Here is a 22522-nt window from a genome sequence, read left to right on the forward strand (position 1 = left end):
AATAAATAAATAAATAATAAATATTTGATCACTAACCTTTTCTGTAACAGTGGCAATCAGAACAAAGAAACTATGCTAGCTCAATTATTCTCTAATCCCTTCCCTATCCACAAAGGCCTTTTAAACAGTTGGATGCTTCATTATAAGACACAAAGGAATCGCCCTCATGCTATTTCATATTCTGAAAAGTGCAAAATCAAACAGAACACCTACTATATGTTGTCGAAGGCTTTCACAGCCAGAGTCCATTGGTTGTTGTAGATTTTCTGGGCTACGTGGTCATGGTCTTGGCATGGTGAGACCTGACATTTCGCCAGCAACTGTGACTGGCATCGTCAAAGGTGTAACCCAGAAAACTGGAGTTCTCTCTGGGTCAAAGTAAGAAGAAGATGGTAGGCAGGTAACTTATATCTACTCAGGAAAGTGGAGTAGGGCTGAGTCATTACCTTGTGGGAGCCTCCCAGTCTGTGACATGTTAATGAAAGAGCTTACCTGAGGGGATTCTTTTGTATATGGATTAACTATTGAAATTATAATCTTATCTGTAATGCTGTTGTAAGCTGTAGGGCAGGGTTTTCCAAACTTTTCTTTCTCGTGGCCCACTAAAATTTGGGGGTGGAGCCAGGAGACTTTGGGGGTGGAGCCAGAAGACAGGAATCATGTCATTTCCTGTGGTGTCAAGGACCAAGTGATGTCACTTCTGGGGCACACTGAACCAAAACTCCACCTTTTCCTGTGATGTCACTTCCAGGGCACTCCCCCAAACCTGCCTCTTCTTTGGAAGTAAATTCATTTTCAGAAAAATCTCTCTGAAACTCATGCTGAGCCAAAATGGGGGTGGAAAGTGGGTGGTCCTCTCTTTTCACCCCCACACCTGCATGCACCTATCTGTTTGTGTATTCTTCTCCAGCTTGCAAGCCCATGTTCAATTGCCTGCACCACCTACATATCCCTTCCTCAACAGCACTGGCTAGTGTATGCAGTTGGGAGTGCTGTTGCCATTGCCATCAGGAATGCCAGCACTGTGTACCACCCACACTGGGCTCGACCAGCTGCTCTACCTCAAAATATGCTGACACATTTAGTAGGCCCTTCCTTCAGCTGCTACTACTGGAACCCTGCCTCAAGCTACAACCAAGCTTGCTTGGTTTCAAGAAAATCTTTTGACAGCTATTTTTCATACTTTTCTTTGGTTGAAACATGGGGAAATTGCTGTGAAAGGTAGCAGAGAATTGTACTGCAATTAATGAATTAATTTCAAGTTATATGAAGTTTGTACAAGCTTTTCTGCAGTTATCCCAAAAAGAATATTTATGAGGGACTTGCAGCTTTTTACTGGCTGTGTTTCCCATGCCTTTAAAAGCAACATGTTGTGCAGATACTTAGCCAGTGAACTACTTTCATCCTTTTTAATATCTACAGGAGGAGTTTAATTTTGGTTTCAAACAGCTGTTAAAAGCAGGACCAGTAAAATGGTGCCAAGATCATAGTATCATCTCTTCCAGTGCTGTTCAGATATAGCGCAGTAATCTCCTATAATCTCTTTCTGCCCCACACCTCTTACTCTCACTCACTCACACAGAAATCTCATAGAAGGCCAGCTGGCTACAACTGGGGGTGCCAACTTTTCATTGGCAGAGCTCCTATGTCTGCAACAACAGTATGATGAACAGAAAAGTTTCATCCAGTAAAAATGGAAGGAAAGAAAGAAAGAGAAAGGGAAAGAATGAAATGGAAGGAAAGGAAAGGAAAAGAACAGAAAAGAAAGACATGGAAAGAAAGAACATAAACATAAGAGGAGTCATGTTGGATCAGGCAAGTGGACTATCCAGTACAAAACTCCCTTATACAATGTCCAAAAAGCACCAGAATGTCCACCAGTGGGGCCAGGGCAGTAGAAGCTCTCCCACTTCTCCCTCCCCCAGCACCAAGAATACAGACAGAGCATCACTTGCACGGAAGGAAGGAAGGAAGGAAGGAAGGAAGGAAGGAAGGAAGGAAGGAAGGAAGGAAGGAAGGAAGGAAGGAAGGAAGAAAGGAAGAAAGGAAGAAAGAAAGAAAGAAAGAAAGAAAGAAAGAAAGAAAGAAAGAAAGAAAGAAAGAAAGAAAGAAAGAAAGAAAGAAAGAAAGAAAGAAAGAGGGTGCAAAGAAAAAAAAAAGCCTTCCTCACCATCAGATGACCCCAGCCAGCAAAAATTCTGCCCAGGGGTTGTTTTGTAAAAAAAATAGCTACTGGAATGCCCACTCCTCGCTCTTGCGGCTGAAAAATCACACATCCCCTTCTTTGCTACCCAGGCCTCCCGGGGAAATCTCCCCAAAACATACTGCAAGGCACATGAAAGCTCATACCCTGAAGAACACTTCTTGGGTCTAAAGTGCCAGTGAATGCTAGCTTTTCTCTCAAACACTGGGAGTGTGGGAGAAGGAAGGAGAGGCAGCCCAGCTCCTCTCTGTACAACACAGAGATGGGGTGGAGCTAGCTTTGCTGGGGGCGGGGCTAGCTTTGGCTTTTCTTGTGACTCGGTAGTGAGGCTTTCGTGGCCCAGTACCGGGTCACGACCCTGCAAATAGGAAAGACTGCTGTAGAGCATTTTTTTTTCCAGGACTGGAAGCCATGCCCTATTCATTTTTAAACTTTTTCCCTTCCTGTTGAAATTGTGTTTATGTTTATGGATTTATGGTTGTTCAGCATTATAGTGTCCTGGAATAAAATACTGTATCCTGTTTGAGTTAGGATATGTTCAGTCACTGCTGATTTTTCAGGTTGGCCAAGTCTGCAGTGTCTTTCATGTTCTTTTATTCTTGTTGGGATGCTACATTGTGTGGTCCCAATGTAAACTTGTCCACAACTGCAGGATATGCGGTATACTCCTGCAGAAGTGAAGGGGTCTCTTCTGTCTTTTGCACATCATAGCATCTGATGTATTTTTCTGGTGGGTCTGAACACTGTCTGTAGGTTATGTTTTTTCATAAGTTTTCCCATCTGATCAGTGATTCCTTTGATATATTTGTGGGACATTGTTTTTCTTCAGTTGTTTGTTTAATCCTTGGTTCAGTGGTTTTAAATGGATTTAAAGGATGTATGTCTGCCAGCTGGTATTAGCATAAGTGGGGAGAGAAATAGATCTTTAGCTCAGAGCAGGGAACTGTTAACTACAACCACAATGCACACTGCAATTTACCCTACATAGAGCATGAAATAAAGATACACAATTGTTTCCTGTTAGCCGCACAGTCTCTATGTAGCAGTTGATGAGATGGAGCAGGCAACAGTAAGAGGCGGCTTTCTGCTTCCTGCTCTTGAGTGAGTGATGGGCCTTGCTTAGTAGCAACAAGGGGCAGGTGGCGGCTGGGGCAGCATCCAACAGCACCCAGTTGTTGAACGTACAGCAGCACCCAGCATAGCTTATGACATCAGCCATGCTGGGCTTTTCTGGCTATTCATTAAACCATGAACCTGCCATGATAGTGCCCCAGCTATCATCTGCTATTAATGGTCAGGGGCCCCCTTCTCCTTGGCTATGGTTCAGCAGCAGTCACAGCATATATGCCATCCTTCCTGAGTCCCCTCTAAGATACCTTATTTTGCTCCCCTGAGCCTGGAGAAAACCAGGTAAACCAGAAGCCAAAACAAACAGATATATGGAATCTTGAGAAGTCAGATATTTTCAGAAAAATTCAAATAAATAGATGGTTCAAATGAAAACTCAAATTGTTGCTAATCCACTTGGAGATGGGATTGGGCACAATGCCCAATATGTTCAGCAAATTGGGGAAGCTATGCAAGTGATTGGTTGACCTGTACCAGAACAAATGTTAAATTTTGGGCTTCATGGCTAACTAATCATATAACACAATTGTTTTCTCTGTTTAGTTACATACATTCCAGTCTATGGTGGCAAAGAATGGATGCCGTTTAATTTCTTCAACACCATCAAAGCCAGCACCTGCAAAAAGCAACAAAAAAGACGGGGGGAAGGGAAGTTAAAATAGCTATGTTGGTACTGAATATATATTAAAATAATGAGTATAGTAACAGCAGCAGTACCAGAATGCACAACCACCAATGCTTAAATGACTCTGCCATCTTCCAAGAACTCTCATCATCCTACTATCATGAGACCGCTAGCCCTTTGGAAACAGAAAGTCACAGTAGCAGTTGCTCCACTCCCCCAAACCTCTCCTTTCCCCAGATCAAGCAATTGATTCCCCATCAGTTGCTGTGCAGCTGCATTCTGACCCACGGCTCCCTCCAATGCTCCCTAGGTATTCCCGATCTCTAAAAAGCAAGATCAGGAAGATATGAGGAAGGAATTGGAGGGAGCCACAGGTCAAAATGCAGCTGTGCAGCAACTGGTGAGGAATTGATGGCTTGATCCAGGGAAAGGAGAAGCCGGAGGTGGTGGTGGTGCGGAACAACTGCTACTGTGGAATGCGTCAAGGTATTTTTGTTCAGGGATTTCTCCATGGCATGAGTCTCCAACACTGTGAGCCCACAGACACCTTGGGAATTCTGATACAGGGTGGTGGGCACAATAACAAAACAGTTGCTACAGGGAACAGAGACAACCACAAAATGTCAAGAAATGAGGTTACAGATAAATCGAATAGTATCTCTTCAACATTCAAGTGGAAGCTCTGTTTAGCAGGGTCCCTTGCTGGGCAAAAGCCCCACCTAGCCCTGTGCACTTTCTAAAAGCATTTAGAGGGTGCCAGAAAAAGTGCTGGCTGGCACTATGATGCCCACGGGCACTGTGTTGGGAACTACTGCTCCAAAGTAAGGGTCACATACTAACAAACAATATTTTAAAACTCTAGGAAGAAATAGTACATACATAGTCATCATATGATTTGTCCCTTCCATGAAACTGTCTTTTACATTGTCAGATCACTGGTCCATCTCATTAGGTATGGCCTGTGTCTCAAAGTCCCTTACACTTTTAAAAGCCACCTTAATTTAAAATCCACAGAAAAACAATACAAACAGGAAAAGCAATCTATTACTCATTTCCTATCACGCAGACTATATTGTCTGCTATGAGTTCAGCTTTGCCATGGCTTCTCTCTTGAGGGCGAAACTAATCACTGAAAATCATGATAGTTCATATTTCTATAAACTAAAACACAGAATAATATGCACACTTTACACAAGTTGCCTGTTATTCCTGCTTCGTAATGGGTGACAAAGGAAGAGAAGGAAGATTCAGAGAAGCCTTGTGGTCTAGCTTGACTAGATCAAAGCTAAGTTCAGGATGCAGCAGTCATGTGACATACTGTCATGTGACACATCACTCTACTGTCATTATAGAGGAACCAAAGCATCTCTATCAAAGTTAAAGCACAAGTCTATCTGAACATGCACTAACAAGAGTTTAAGGGTCAGCCATAGTTCTGGCAGAGGTTGTCCTTGAAAGGGCAGCTGCTGTGAGAGTCCTCTCAGCCCCACCCACCTCACAGGGTGTCTGTTGTGGGGGAGGAAGGTAAAGGAGATTGTGAGCCGCTCTGAGACTCTTTGGAGTGGAGGGCAGGATATAAATCCAATATCATCATCTTCTTCTTCTAATATTCATCAACCTGAAAACATTTCAAGCTGTTAAAACTTCAGAGCACCTGTTTAATTTAATTCCTCTCCTAAATCCAGGTAAAATAATGGTATCAATGGCACTAAGAAGACAAAAGTCACTGGAAAAGACAATAATGCCAGGAAAAGTTGAAGGCAGCTGGAAAAGAGGAAGACCCAACATGAGATGGATTGACTCAATCATGGAAGCCATCAACCTCAGTTTACAACACCTGAGCAAGGCTGTTAACGATAGGGTATTTTGGAAATCATGAATTCATAGGGTCTCCATAAGTGACTTTATGACACTTAGCACATACACAGTGGCTCTAAATGATCTTCTCTCTAAGCTCTAAATACAAGACCAAACATTCAACATCACAGTGCATTTGGGTAGTTGCATCTACATAGAGAGTTGTTTTTGCTTATCAAAGGTTCAAGAGGCTTCCATCTTGGCTTCTATAGCGGTCACAAGCACTTTGGATCACACGTGTACTGAGAGTTCTACGCTTCCTAGGGGCATGGGGGCCTGATTCTGTTCAGGATTGTGGCATGCACGCAAAAGGGATTCTGCTCATGCTGCTCTCCTTTTCTGGATTGTCTTTGGGGAGCTTCTGTTTGCTCATCTAGGAAACCTACCTATAATGATGGCTATGTTCATGGGAACAAACTGTAACCTCTTGGGCTGATTCCGCTCAGGAAAATGGCACAGGGGAAGCTGAAGCACTTCTTCATGTGTGCCATGATCAATGTTCCTTCTAAGCCGTGGAGTCTTGTGAGCAAAAATTCTACTTTGTGAGCCACTGAAATTAAAGTTGTGAGCTACTAGCTTTAAAGCTGTGAGCCACTGCATAAATTAGTTTGCTCTGGGGCCATTTTTCCCAAGCTGAGACAAAAATGTGTGAGCTGGAGGCTGAAAAACTGTGAGCTAGCTCATACTAACTCAGCTTAGCAGAAACATTGGCCATGATCCTGATCAGAACTGGTCCCCCACATGCCTGGGAAGCATGGAACTTTCAAACTCATGTGACTGAAAGTCCTCACAGTGGACACAAGGACTTCTGTATTGTGTAATATACGCTGATTTTCAGTTTATGTGTGTATTTATTACCGCACATCTACTTCTTTCATTCTATTTGCCTCATAGTCCATTTATATCTCCTTTTTTGGTCCCTTTCAGTATATTTAGCTTGTTTGATTCAGCAGCTCCAAGAAGTAATAATTAAACAACTTTCTGATTATTCTGGTTGATTTGTTTTTCACTAGTGTTTTCCATTATCCTTCTATAGAAAGGAACACTTGGAACATGAAGGCACAGTGCTGTTATTTGTGGGCCATTCCTGTGAGAAGCTGTGTTTCTTCCCAGCACTCTCCACTTTCTTCAGTAGAGTTAAAAGATACCCAGCTGCTTGTGGCACAAAGGCCTTCAGAATATCAGTCTATTTCTTTGTAATATTTGTTCTTATTGGAAAAGAAACAGACTGTTTTGTTAGAGGTCTTGTCAACAAATGACTTTGTAAAGTATGACATCTGCTTTCACTGCATATAAGATGTTAGCTGTGTTTGCTAGAGCAGTGATCAAGAACGGCTTCCTACCATCTGTTCATCATTTTTCTGCTCCAAACACAAATATTGTTTGTATTTTATCTGTGTGGCTGTCTGTCATGAGCCCTGATGAGGGGGAGCTGGAAGGGTTAACAGACCTGGAAGAGTTGCCAGCCAGTTCCTCAGTCGAACAACCAGCAGCTGGCCCATCAATCACTCTCCCCACATTCCAGGCACCAGTGTCAGCTGTCGACAATCAATCTCCAAGCTTTCCCCCTCCCATCTCAAGAGTTCAAAGCAGGTTTAAGAAAGAACTTTCAGAGCGAAGACATGAGGCATGCTGATGCTTCAAATCTCTCAGCCCTGAGTTCTAGCAGAGTCACTGCCACCCAGGGAGAAGGCTGATTGAGGCTCCCATATAACTCCCCCACCCAGGACCTGGTAATCTTGTGGGAGCAACAAGTCTATTCTCAGACTTGCATCCATGCTCCTTCTGATCCTGACCTGCTTGAATTCCTTGGCACCCCGACCCTTCGGTGTTCGGACACTGACTTCTGATTCTGGTTTGTGATTTTGCTTTGGTGACTTGGCTCCTGCTTAACTTTCTGGACTTTGACCTTGGACTGGCTTTGGACTCCCACCTGCCTGCACCCTGATAATGTGACATTGTCAGTCTTGAGCAGGCATGATAGCTGTTGTTGTTTTTTTTTAGATATATAGCTTTAATTCTGGGTTTTGTGTATCTTGGTATTTTTAAATGCAGAGCAAACTGAAGAGATATAAATGAACAAGGTAAACAACAGGACATTTTGATCCACAACTTTGTTCTTAGGAAACTTTAAATACACTCCATGTTTAGTGTGCACTTGAGCCTGTGAGCTCAACAAAAGGATGGGCTTGTTCAAATAGTGCTTTTTTCACTCATGGATTTAACTAAATTCATTACAAATTAGTCAACTGAACTATATGCTGTACATAAACCCCACAATTTTAGTCACCACCAGGGCTTTTTTGTAGAAAAAGCCCAGCAGGAACTCATTTGCCGATTAGGCCACATCCCCTGACATAACCACTGTTTCACACAGGGTTTTCTTTGTTTTTTAAAAAAGTCCAGCAGGAACTCATTTGCATATTAGGCCACACCTCCTGATGCCAAGCCAGCCGAAACTGCATTGCTGTGTGTTCCTGCTAAAAAAAAAAACCCTAGTTGCCACCATAAACCAGAGAATGAAGCCCATTTTCTTAATGCCAGAACAATTCCTTATTTCCCAGTAACCAAGATCCTGGACCTGGTTAAAAATGGCTTACACTAAGCTTTGAGATCGCTTCACACTTAAAATCAAATACAGAAAGAAACTTAGTTAATTATATTCAGTCATGGAATTGTGGTGTTTTTATTTTTAAAAAACAGGCATCTTGTCCTTGATACAATAGGAAGCATAAATGAGATTAAAGGTGATAAGAGAAATAGCAACCACAATGCTTGGACTAGGGAGCTACCATTGGCCAGAACAGTGCAGAAGAGTTATTTTAAGTACAGTACAAGATATTATAGCTTTAAAAAAAAAGAAAGAAATCAGAAGACTATTTCTTTTTGTCTTTCACTTCTATTTATTACTGACACCCTCATCAAAAACTGCCCTGGTGCTTTAGCAGTAATTTGATGTTGAGCACAAAAATCTAATTGAAATAATTAAAGAAAGAAAAATGATGCAAATATTGGATACCAAATGGGGATGCACAATTCTTCCATATGCTGAAAATGATATTAATATGCAAAAGCTATTTAATTGAAATTCCCATATAAAATTGCTGATCTGTCTCATTCTTCATCAAGAAAATTCATGTACAGTCAAACAGACAGATCTAGATGGGCAGTCATGTTGGTCTGAAGCAACAGAACAAAGTTAGAGTCCAGTAGCACCTTTAAGACCAACAAAGTTTCATTCAAGGTATGAGCTTTCACGTGCAAGCACTGGACTATAACTTTTGTCAAATATAAACACACATTTGGACTGAGAAGCTAGATCACCAAGCTTGACAAGTAAACAGATTCCTCTAAGGAAGAACCATGAAATATCTGCTGGGCACTCAGTTATTCCCTATTGAGACCTATTCCCATAGGGTATAATGGAGAATTGATTATCTGGGGCTCTAGGGGAGTTGTGCTTTGAGGTAGAGGCAGCAGATTTTCAGCATAGCATCTGGTGACTTTCCTCAAAATACTCCCTAAGTTTCAAAAAGATTGGACCAGGGGGTCCAATTCTAAGAGCCCCCTATCCTTCATTATTCCAAATGGAGCGAAGGCATTTAAAAGGGGCATGATCCCTGCATGATGGTCAGAACTCCCCTTGGAGTTCAATTGTGCTTGTCACACCCTTACTCCTGGCTCCACCCCCAAAGTCCCCAGATATTTCTTGAGTCGGACTTGGCAACCCTAATTTATGGTAAATTAAATAAATCCCAGAATTGCCCCTGACAAGCCACTCAGAGTGGTCTCAAGGAGATCTAAAACTGGCCTATAAAGTTTTCTCCATATTGGGCTGGCCTTTTTACCTGGTGTGAATACATGAAACTGATATAAGTCAGAGAAATATGTGTTTGTTTTTCAGAATAAACATATGAGCAAGGTACCAAATTCTTTATGACCCTTACTCATAGATATTTCTTAAAATTAACATGGACCATAAATTTTGTTAAATCTTTTCTGCATGGACATTTGAATCATTTCATAAACATTCCTAGGGAAAGATGTTGTACTAGGATGAAGCCTTTAGAAATTGCCAGTATTTTTTTTTAAAAAAAAGGTTGGTAGAGAGGGTTGCCAATACCCAGGTGGGGGCAGGGGATCCCCCGGTTTGGAGGCCCTCCCCCCACTTCAGGGTCATCAGAAAGCAGGGGGAGAGGAGGGAAATATCTGCTGGGAACTCTGTTATTCCCAATGGAGACTTATTCCCATAGGAAATAATGGAGAATTGATCCGCAAGTATCTGGGGCTTGGGGGGGCTGTTTTTTGAGGTAGTGGCACCAAATTTTCAGTATAGCATCCAGTGTCACTCCCCAAAAATACCCCCCAAGTTTCAAAAAGATTGGACCAGGGGGTCTAATTCTATGAGCCCCAAAAGAAGGTGCCCCTGTCCTTCATTATTTCCTATGGAGGGAAGGCATTTAAAAGGTGTGTGGTCCCTTTAAATGTGACGGTCAGAACTCCCTTCAATTCTGCTTCTCACATCCTTGCTCCTGGCTCCACCCCCAATGTCTGAGATACACACTTTTTATGAAACAAAATGGCATTATGAAAAAAATTTAGACAAACATTTATTATCCCCCCTCCACACTGGCATTTCTAGCAAAATGGTAAAGAATTATGCAGAAGCAAAGAGAAGCAAAATCTGAGAGCTTTCCTGCTCCACCTCAGGATTCATGTCATTAAGAAATGAAAGATCTATAGCTCAGCCAGATGGTAGTGAAATTAGTCTGCCAAAAATCCCATTAACAACTGTCTGCCAGTATATTAAAGCAAGGTCTGTTGGGTGGATGTGTGGATCCAAAGTTGCTATATAGTTGGCCTTTGTCATGCCACTTCAAGTGCTGAAACAGCTACAGGATGTAAGCTAGCAGAAAATCATCTTTTCTGCCTGTTTTTCCCTTTGGCTCAGACCAGGTCACATTATTTACTTAATGTAGCTCTACATGTTTGTTTCCACCCTCAGTCAGAAAGTGGTAATGGAGCTTAGCCAGTTTTCATGTCTGACCACACTCACACTGACCTGTGTCTGATTCTCTAAATAAAAGTTGCCAAAATGTCCAGGGATGCTGAAATCAGTTAACTCTATAATCCAATTAATGCTAAACAACTATTTTTTCCCCACGCCATAACAAAATCCAAGGTCCACTTCTTCTTTTCCCCGTAAGTATTCTCTTCTTTTATGTTTTCTGTTTGACCATGTTGGTCTGCAGAAGAACAATACATTTGACTATTCACAGCACATCACTCTGTGAAACTGCACTGGATTCCTTTGGGTCATCCTGAACATTGTATTGGGAATCCAAAAACAAATCCCCTCTCATGTAATTTTACATGTAAGCATCAAAATTTCATACATGGATTCAAGAGTATTCCAACACAGAACAATGCTGAACCTCACTGGACAAAAAACTGGGCTGTGAGAGCTCTAGTGAGGTTGTCTTCATACATTTCAAACCAATTCAGGAGAGAAATTCCAGTAGCACCCAGGAAGTATATATCTGTTCTGGCAACATGTGAACTTTATTTATATAAGTACAATAAAAGACTAGAAAAATCTGCTGTATCAGGCCAAGTCCATCTAGCCTTCACCCAACAGAGGCCAACAAGATGCAACTAGAAGTTCATTAGCAGAAAACAAGGGTGAGGATCTTTCCTGCAGTTTGTTCCCTGCACAGGACAGTGAGAGATGCATGCAAAGCACTTGGTTACTTCCATATGTATGTGTGTAAAAGCATCCCTGCCATATCAGCAGCAAGCGACACAGGAATGGAGTCTGTACACCTCATTCCTGCGCCACTGACTTGTGCTGCATGGAGCTTAACAGTCCCTAATACACCTGCGCTCTATGAATCAGTCTTACCCTTTAAAAAAGCCCAGCACATCATAAATAATAATAATAATAATAATAATTCTTGGTTACCTTGCAGTGCTTTCCAGAACATTGTTTGGCGTCATTATTTATATTTAATAACAAATGTAAATGAACTGCCATGGAAAACAAACTAGAAATTAACATTTGACTGAAATTTATCACTGTATTATGCAGAACAAGAAATAAAACACATCCCCATACCTAGTCTGTTCGATGGATTTCTTTTGAAAAGAGCTCGTAGCAAACTCTGGGCTTCTATGCTCAAAAACTGAGGCATTCCTAGCTTGGCTCTGAAAGAAAAGAATATTTGAAAATGTAAAGGCAGATTTGTAAATTTTTGTTTATTTATATTTTAAAATTTATTTACAAATATTAAATGATGAAAAAATGGATACACAAATATACATCCCTTGAATCACAAAGGAATTTCCCAGCATATTAGATATTTTAATTTATTCATTTATAATTACTTCAAAATCCCAAGATAGTTACAATATAATACAAGATAGTTTATAGGCAGAATGTGGCAGCCAGACTGCTGCTGGAGCTGTCCATGCGGGAGCACATACAACCTGGGCTGCAAGTGCTACACTGGCCGCCTGTGGCATACTGGATTGGCTACAAGATGCTAATTATTATCTGTAAAGCCCTATATGGCCTGGGACCTGTCTACCTCAGGGGCTGCCTTTCCCCATATGTTCCCCAGAGGGTACTTTGATCAGGAGCTCAAAATCAGGTCGAGATTTTGTGTTCAGGTCGAGAGAAAGAGATTGAGTTTCAAGATGCTCTCAATGACTGTGCTATGGTGCAGATGGTCTCAGAACCTACCAGGGGTGGGGCGATCCTGGATTTGGACCTAAGTAATGCACAAGACTTTGTGAGAGATGTAAAAGTGATTGCACCGCTTGGGAGCAGTGACCATAGCGTTATTGATTTCACCATTTGTATAAATAGAGAGTTGCCCCAAAAGACCAGCACAACCACGTTTAACTTTAAAAGGGATAAATTCTCTGAGATGAGGAGGCATGTGAAGAGGAAACTGAAAGGAAAGGTAAATACAGTCAAAACCCTTGGGGAAGCTTGGAGACTATTTAAAACTACAATCCTAGAAGCTCAGATAAAATATATACCACAAGTTTTAAAAGGCACAAACAGGTATAAGAAAAGGTCTGCATGGTTAGCAAACAAAGTAATGGAAGCTGTAAAAGGTAAGGACTCCTTTAAGCAATGGAAAGCTAGTCCAAGTGAGATTAATAAAAGGGAACACAGGCTGTGGCAAATCAAATGCAAGACTGTGATCAGGCAGGCAAAAAGGGACTATGAGGACCATATTGTAAAAAACATAAAGACCAACAATAAAAATTTCTTCAAATATATTAGAAGCAGGAAACCAGTCAGGGAGGCAGTGGGGCCCTTGGATGACCAAGGGGTCAAAGGATTACTGAAGAAGGATAGGGAAATGGCTGAGAAGCTGAATGCACTTTTTGCCTCCGTCTTCACTGTGGAAGATGAGAAGTGTTTGCCCACTCCAGAACCACTTATTTTGGAAGGGGTGTTGAAAGACCTGAGTCAGATTGAGGTGACAAGAGAGGAGGTCCTACAGCTGATAGACAAATTAAAATCTAATAAGTCACCAGGTCTGGATGGCATACATCCAAGATTTCTGAAAGAACTCAAAGTTGAACTTGTGGATCGCCTGACAAAAATATGTAATCTTTCATTGAAATCTGCCTCCGTTCCTGAGGACTGGAAGGTAGCAAATGCCACCTCCATCTTTAAAAAGGGTTCCAGAGGAGATCCGGGAAATTACAAGCCAGTCAGTCTGACTTCAATTCTGGGAAAGTTGGTAGAAACCATTATCAAGGACAGAATGAGTAGGCACATTGATGAACACGAGTTATTGAGGAAGACTCAGCATGGGTTCTGTAAGGGAAGATCTTGCCTCATTAACCTGTTACATTTCTTTGAGGGGTGAACAAACATGTGGACAAAGGAGACCCAATAGATGTTGTTCCCCTTGACTGCCAGAAAGCTTTTGATAAAGTTCCTCATCAAGGGCTCCTTAGTAAGCTTGAAAGTCATGGAGTAAAAGGACAGGTCCTCTTGTGGATCAAAAACTGGCTAATTAACAGGAAGCAGAGAGTGAGTATAAATGGGCAGTCTTCACAGTGGAGGACGGTAAGCAGTGGGGTGCCGCAGGGCTCAGTACCGGGTCCCATGCTCTTTAACTTGTTCATAAATGATTTGGAGTTGGGAGTAAGCAGAGAAATGGCCAAGTTTGCAGATGACACTAAATTGTTCAGGGTGGTGAGAACCAGAGAGGATTGTGAGGCACTCCAAAGGGATCTGTTGAGGCTGGGTGAGTGGGCGTCAACGTGGCAGATGAGGTTCAATGTGGCCAAGTGCAAAGTAATGCACATTGGGGTCAAGAATCCCAGCTACAAATACAAGTTGATGGGGTGTGAACTGGCAGAGACTGACCAAGAGAGAGATCTTGGGGTCATGGTAGATAACTCACTGAAAATGTCAAGACAGTGTGCGATTGCAATAAAAAAGGCCAACGCCATGCTGGGTATTATTAGGAAGGAAACTGAAAACAAATCAGCCAGTATCATAATGCCCCTGTATAAATCGATGGTGTGGTCTCATTTGGAATACTGTGTACAATTCTGATCACCGCACCTCAAAAAGGATATTGTAGCATTGGAAAAAGTGCAGAAATGGGTAATTAGAATGATTATAGGTTTGGAACACTTTCCCTGTGAAGAAAGGTTAAAACGCTTGGGGCTCTTTAGCTTGGAGAAACATCGACTGCGGGGTGACATGATAGAGGTTTACAAGATTATGCATGGGATGCAGGAAGTAGAGAAAGAAGTACTTTTCTCCCTTTCTCACAATACAAGAACTCGTGGGCATTCAATGAAATTGCTGAGCAGTCAGGTTAAAACGGATAAAAGGAAGTACTTCTTCACCCTAAGGGTGTTTAACATGTGGAATTCACTGCGACAGGAGGTTGTGGCGGCTACAAGCATAGCTAGCTTCAAGAGGGGGTTAAATAAAAATATGGAGCAGAGGTCTATCAATGGCTATTAATCACAGTGTGTGTGTGTGTATATATATGTGTGTGTGTTTGTATTTGGCCACTGTGTGACACAGAGTGTTGGACTGGATGGGCAATTGGCCTGATCCAACATGGCTTCTCTTATGTTCTTACCTGTTATCAATCCCTGGGCCAAGAGAGGCAAGACTTAAAACAACACGTGCTGTCGCTCCTTATTGATGGAATCAGCTCCCAGAAGACAGAAGCTAGATGGCCATCTGACAGTAATGAAGATCCTGTGAATTTAGGGGGAGGTGTCTGTGAGTTTCCTGCATTGTGCAGGGGGTTGGACTAGATGACCCTGGAGGTCCCTTCAAACTCTATGATTCTAAGATGTCAAAGCCTTGCGGGACCTTGTCCAGTTCCACAAGGCCTGTAAGACTGCACTATTCCATCTTGTGTTTGATTGTTAACTATAGAACCAGATGAAATTATTGTACCACCAAACCTGCTATGCCATCGCCAAGACCACTAGATGTGAATGGTACCTGTTAAGATTATTTGGATGCAACCTACTTATTTATTTGTATTTAAATAGCACCTAAGTGTCATTAGCGGCCCCATGGCGCAGAGTGGTAAAGCAGCAGTACTGCAGTACTGTGGTCTGAACTCTCTGCTCACGACCTGAGTTCGATTCCGGCGGAAGCTGGATTCAGGTAGCCGGCCCAAGGTTGACTCAGCCTTCCATCTTTCCGAGGTCGGTAAAATGAGTAATCAGCTTGCTGGGGGGACAGTGTAAAAGACTGGGGAAGGCAATGGCAAACCACCCCATAAAAAGTCTGCCATGAAAACGTTGTGAAAGCAATGCCACCCCAGAGTTGGAAACAACTGGTGCTTGCACAGGGGACCTTTCCTTTCCAAGTGTCATTTTTAGTCTAATGTTTTTATATTGATGTTGATTTATTATGAATTGTGAGCTGCCCTGAGCCTGCTTCGGTGGGGAGGGTGGTATAAAAATTGAATAAACTAACTAATCAACTAATATAAAAAATTTTTATATATATATATATATAATAAAACTGGCACTTTGCAGAAAACATAGTCATTAAAATGGATGAAGGTTTTTTTTTCATGCCTGTCACTTGTTTTAAGTTGCTTAATGCTGCTAGCTCATCTGGAGTAGTAGATGGAATAATCACAGGGCTGGAACTGTCCCAAGGGAGACAGGTATGCTAATTCAGTATGTCTCCAGTTTGCAAAAGTACTACACCCACAACATCTGGAAGTTTCTTTTTTCTTGTTCCAACTTGGGAGCAAAAGAAGACCAGAATTATGTAAGACTGTGCAGAACTAATTTTAAAACCAACGTTTTACTTATGATGTGTCAAGCTGCTATAGCTCTGGGGAATGGGCAGACAATATCAGGGGCAACATCATGAATCCTCTGTCCAAATGGGAGGGATGGAGCTATATAATGAATAACTTAGATTGACACATTTCTAAATCTGACACATTTCAGCATGTTCACATCCCCTTAGATTGATGTCCCTCTAATACTCTTCTGGGTAATGAACATCTGAAATTCTTAATTTCTCTGTGAATTTCTCCCACATGTTTTATATGTGTAAAAATGCTTAGCTCAAATAGATTATTTAGAACAAAAGAACACCAGGCAAGCAAGCTGGAATTTACAACTCACTTAAGAATGAGAGCCATTGTCTCCTTTCTGTCTTTTCCCTGGAATGGCAATGATCCCGTCAGCATTTCAAACTGTAAATGAACAAAGACACTATCAATTGATTATGAATCTAACAGGAGACATGACATGAAGTTTCACAGCATGGATTCGGATTCTTTTCTTAAAATGCTTTCTATTCAGTCCATTCCAATAAAAATTAGCACTCAGAGTGTATCAAGAAAGTTAAAGATGTCCAGTCACAGTGAAGTCAGAAAATACTGGGGAAATCAAAGAAAACCATAAATCAATGATAGCAAAAACACAGGACAGGGACAAAATACAGAAAAATCATTAAATAGGGATATGTGCTAGAATTTACCATTTTGCTTAATTATAAACTGGATGGACAACAAAATGGCAAATAAGGTTCTGTATACCTAAGTATAACTTCATAAATATACTAATAAGCAGGCCTTGGATTCAGCAGGAGCTCAGAGGAGCGCAGCACCTGAACCTTTCTGAGGGTTCCCCCTCTTCCTCCCCATCTTGTCCACTGAATAGTAGGAGCAGCTGCATAACAATCCCTGGATGAGCGCCACCATCTATTTGTCTACAAAGTGACCCCTGCTAATAAGTGTGAGTTCGCTGTGGCTACACAGGAAAGAGCACAGCCATCATGGACAGTTTAATTAAAACATTAATTCAGTGTGTGGTAACAGCAGATAAAAGGCAAATTCAGTGTTAGGGATTACCAGGAAAGGGGCTGGTACTGAAATGGCCAATATCCATAGTGTCTTTATAGAAATCTCTCATGTGACTGCATTTGGCATAGCAAATGTGTTCCGAGTTTGTTACAAGGTGCTGGTTATTACCTTTAAAGCCCTATATGGCCGAGGACCTGTCTACCTTAGGGACCGCCTCTCTCCATATACCCCCCCAGAGAGCACTGAGATCTAGCTCCCAAAATCTCTTAAAAATCCCTGGACCAAGGGAGGCCAAATTGAAAGCAACCTGAGAGCAAGCCTTCTCAGTAACGGCTCCTCATTGGTGGAACCAATTACCAGCGGAGGTTCGAGCCCTGCGGGACTATAATCAGTTCCGCAAGGCCTGCAAAACTACCCTTTTCCAAATGGCCTATAAGACGGAATCCTGAAATGACACCTAGCCATCTGATATACACTGTCTGGCATTATAGCACCTTAACTGTAGTGATTTTAATTAATTAATTTATTTATCTAATGTATTTTAATGTATTTTATCGTAAAATGTATTAACTGTAATCGTGGTATTTTCCATGTCTGTGAGCCACCCTGAGCCTGCCTTGGCGGGGAGGGCGGGATATAAATAAAAATTATTATTATTATTATTTATTTGTTTAATTAATTCACCAAAATGATCAAGGAACTAAGCTCCTTCTCAACAAGGATAGGTTAAGGACAATACAGGACAAAATAGAGACGTGTATATTTTGCATGTAAGGAAGAAAACAACCAGACAAGGAGAGAGATCTTTCTCTTTCTCTCACACTGAAACAAATAGTCACCAAATGAAATTAGAATCAGTAAAGACAAAAAATACAAACATTTTCATGCAAAGTATACAATTGCTTCCCTATGGATAAGGCCCTGCAGAGGTCTTATACTGGCAGAAGACGGGATTTAATCTTCACCCTGGTTCACCTTTTCCAGTCAGGACCCTTCCTTTATTCTCTTGCCCCTGTTTCTAAGCCAGCTCCCTGGAAAGAGAAGCAGCCCTGACAGTCTTGGCTCTGAGCTGGGGGAGCTTAAATAGCTCCTCCCAGTCTCTGCAAGTCCCCTCCTACTTTCCCTGGTTCACAGAAAAGTAGCTAGGCTTGCCAGTCCCCAGGTCTGTAATAGAAGAAATGTCAGAGTGAAATTATTAACACTATTCTATCAAAGCATTTATTACAAGAAAATAATAATGGGATGATGAGAAAAACTCTGTAACCTCTGCTTCTAAACTGTAATAAGAAATACTAGAGTACACATAGGCACTTTAACATTCCAAAGCCTCTGCTTTTAAACAGACTGCAAAAGAATACACAAGAGCGCACGCAGGCACTTTAACATAACCTCTTTTTCCAAACAGTCTGCAATCGAATAAATCCAAACAGTCTGCAGTAGAATAAATCAGAGTGCACATAGGCACTTTTAGAGTGCACGCAGGCACTATTTAAAGGTTAAGAGTCTGCATGGAAAAAGCCTGCATGGAAGAAGAGGTTATGTTAAAGTGCCTGAGTGCATTCTTGTATTTCTTATTACAAACGGTTTAGAAGCAGAGGCTACAGAGTTTTTCTCATCACCCCATTATTATTTTCTTGTAATAAATGCTTTGATAGGATAGTGTTAATAGTTTCACCCTGACGTTTCTTCTATTATAAGTTTGCTTTAATATAGGGAGTTCCTCCTTTTTTCTACAGCTCTGGGCAGGGGATCCCCCAGTTTTGCAGGATCCTCCACACCAACCAGCTAGCTGGTGGGAGGGAAGCCCCACCCCAACAGCCTCCACGTGCCTTTAAATCTTGGTATGGTTAGGAGAGATTGCAACTGTTTGTGTTTCCAAATGTGTATGTGCCTTTAAGTCTCAGCCATGCTGAGTTGCAGGGGGGTGGGGCAAGCAGGCAGAGAAACCAGCATAGTCCTTCTGTTTGTTTTGTATTCACTTCAGAAGTCCTTTCTTTTGAAAAATGGATAGTAAAGAGTTGGCTAGAACCTAATTATGAAAGGGGGGGGAACTCCACCCCCTAGGCTGCTCTGTGTTTGTGTTCTTACGCTTGAAGAAGCTGGTTGAAATACAGCAGATGGTTACATTCAGCAACTCCAGTGAGGGAATTACCCCAGTGAGATCACACAAAAGTGTGGGCTTGCAAACTATTTATTTTGGCTGCTTTTTGAGTGTGTGTGTGTGTCCCTTTAAAAAGACATGTTTGGAAATGTTTCCAAAGCCTGACAAGGGGACTTGTGAGGGTATGATTCATTTAGTGGATGTGCAACTGCCAGAGTAGGCCAAAAAAGAGGATGTTTCCAGATATTTCCTGAGTTGGACCTGGCAATCCTAGAAGCAGCCAATCTTGGATATTGCCTCCCATCCCTGAGAGAGCCAATTTGGCATAGTGGTTAAGTGCACAGACTCTTATCTGGGAGAACAGGGTTTAATTCCCCACGTCTCCACTTGCAGCTGCTAGAAAGGCCTTGAGTCAGCCATAGCTCTCGCAGGAGTTGTCCTTGAAAGGGCAACTCTCTTTGTGAGAGCTCTCTCAGCCCCACCTACCTCACAGGGTGTCTGTTGTGGGGGAGAAAGGTAAAGGAGATTGTGAGCTACTCTGAGATTCAGAGTGGAGGGTGGGGTATAAATCCAATATCATCATCATCATGCTTGGGAATGGCCTGTGCCCCCTTGTAGTCAACTCTGTCCTCTTCCCTGGCCTGATCCCATCAGGCTGTGGTTGGGCTGTGGAGGCATTGCTTTGGTTTCTGGCCTGCCAGGGCTTGAAGCCACAAAATTGCCAGCTTGCCACTCTAAGGAAGCTCAGCCCTGCAGCTATAGTGACCAGCAGCCAAGCTTCTGGAGCTGTAGGTAACCCTTGTGTCCCCTTCTTAGCCTTGCCTTTGCAGTGGTCTCAGGACCAGTATCAGTGCCCCTGTTCCGCTCTGGTTTCAGCTAGAACCAAATCACAGGAGGTTTCTCCTTGATATGATTTAAAGGCGGAAGCCAGTGAGGTATGCTCAAAATCAGCATGTCAGGTTGGGGGTGGAGGGAATTCCCATGTGGAAGCAGCCCAACTTACAGAATTTGCTTCTACTTGTGACTGAGTGATGGTGAACTACTGGCTTAGACAGGTTTGATGAATGATTAGACACCTTCCTGGAGCACAATCTACTGACAGCTATGAGCCATAAAAATAAAACAAACCTCTAAGTTCAGAGGCAATGTATTCTGTAGCTTGTTCATGACAAACAGTAGAGAATGGTTGCCTTCATGCTTAGTTTATAGGCTTCCTGGAAACATCTGCTTGCCAATGTTGGAAAAAGGATGTTGTACTAGATTAATCTGATCCAGTAAAATTCTTCTTATGCTAATTAATTAGAGTCATCTTGTAATGAAATGACCAGGAACTGTATAAGATGAGATCACATTCCTGCTGGCATGTAAGTCCCATTATTTTCAATGGGCCATATGAAAGTTAAGTTTCAGAGAAGTATTTTCCAAAATGAACACAGAGACAGCTTAACAAAAACAGAAAACAGTTAAAGGAAACACTGTTTCACTGTGTACCTCTCCCATGATATACTATATATTATTGGGAGGAGAAATTTTGAACTAATTTTGGTTCTATAGGTTGATTTTGAGAATTCTGTCATTCAAACAGTAACTGCCGAAATTATAACTGAGATTTAATAACTGAGATTTAATAGATTTAATAGATAATGTACAAATTAATGGAAGCTAAAAATATCAACAGCTATTAAGTGGGCAAGCTTAGCAAACTCATTGTAGGGACACTCCTAATAATGTAAATTGTTACAGTCTGGGGCACATAAAAGACCCTTAAAACATCCAAACTGGATGTTTTGGGGACAGGATACTGGCTGAAATTACTACTTGCTTGACCCACTTATTAAGTTCATGTATAAGAGGATTTCTTTATACCATAGCAACCCATTTATTTCTTAAAATGATTAATAAAACAATATATAAGCTGCAAAATCTCATTGTTATTTACTGGGTGGGAGGCCTCTTGCCAGACTCCATAACATAAAAGCAATGGCTAGAAGGCATATAGCTAGATGTGCCACCACCCTCTGTGCTCAGAGCTCTTGGCCTTCAAACGTTCTTTCTCACCCTTCTGTTTCCCTTATCATCCAGTTCTTTCTTTCACAAATCTACTTCTCTAGATGCTGGTCTAAGCATTGCCAGTGCTGTGTGAACATCTGTTCTGCTTTGATTAAAATAAATCATAATGAGATACTAAATTTAATTTAAATAGCTTCGAGTACATCTCTCAGTTCCATTTTGGTAAATGCAAATAATAAAAGTAGAAATATGAGCCCTAAGGAAGTGTTGTTCTACATTTGCTTCCACAGATAAATGGATTTTTTAAAAAGCAGTACAAAAGTAAACATGCTTGGCAAGAAGTGTAATGAGCTTCAAAGGAATTGTTACTTTTTCCTTTTTAAACAAGTGGAAATTATCTCAAAATATCATTTACCCTGTATAACTAATAGTCTGAATCTAATCCTACATCTGTTGATATTAAAAGACTGAATTGCCTTCAGAAAAATTAATTTTTAATATTGAGATGAGAATTTTGTCAAGTGCTCTACAATGCCAAAACATACACAATGAGACAAATGTTTTCACAAGGTAGAAAAGGAAATCCTCTAGGATATTGATCTGGTAAATCAGGAACCAAAATGGCGTCAGCTGCACAATATTAATTGTTGTTTTTCATATATTTTTAACACAAACCCTGTTGAGTGGCAGCTCGCCAAGGGTCCATGACAGTGAGGTTTGGACACTATGGTAGCACAAACCTTTCTAAGCCCTAGTCACTCTGATAAGTGCCCCAAAGGCAAGCTAAGATGACTCTTCCTCCCACCAGAATATTTACTGAATTTGTTGCTGAGTGAATCACTACTATGCCAGCTGCCCCCTGGCCACCAGCAGGGATGGAGGGGAAAGTTGCTAGGTTCAGGAAACTCCTGGAGATTTGGGGATGGAGCCTGGGAGGACAAGGATCTCAGTGGGATACAATGCCATACAGTCTACCCAAAGAACCTATTTTCTCCAGGGGAACTGATCTCTGTAGTCTGAAGATGAGCTGTTAATTGGGGGGGGGGGTCCCCAAGTCCCACCCAAAGGTTGGCATCCCTATATGGAATTATATGAAGGTGATTGAAGTATCAAACCACTACATGACAAGAAATGACAGCACAGATGGAGGACATTGCTTCTAGGAGTGTGCATTCGGTTCGGCCGAATCGAAGAAACCTCCGAATTACCCCTGATTCAGAAGTATACAGTGCCGTATACTTCCGAATCAATATTCGGAAGTA

General features: G+C 41.7%; 1 protein-coding gene across 3 annotated transcripts in view; it reads right to left on the minus strand.

Annotated features, from left to right (window-relative positions):
- RPS6KA2 (ribosomal protein S6 kinase A2) overlaps positions 1 to 22522 on the minus strand; it is a 428828-nt gene that overhangs the window by 41925 nt on the left and 364381 nt on the right. For all 3 annotated transcript variants that reach the window (XM_060242135.1, XM_060242152.1, XM_060242144.1), the window contains 3 exons: positions 16467 to 16537; positions 11929 to 12017; positions 3883 to 3947 (listed from right to left, as the gene is read on the minus strand). In XM_060242135.1, the coding sequence (XP_060098118.1) occupies positions 3883 to 3947; positions 11929 to 12017; positions 16467 to 16537 (225 nt within the window). The remainder of the gene's footprint in view (positions 1 to 3882; positions 3948 to 11928; positions 12018 to 16466; positions 16538 to 22522) is intronic.

Source organism: Heteronotia binoei, chromosome 1 (genome assembly GCF_032191835.1).
Source record: "Heteronotia binoei isolate CCM8104 ecotype False Entrance Well chromosome 1, APGP_CSIRO_Hbin_v1, whole genome shotgun sequence".
NCBI classification, from domain to species: Eukaryota; Metazoa; Chordata; class Lepidosauria; order Squamata; family Gekkonidae; genus Heteronotia; species Heteronotia binoei.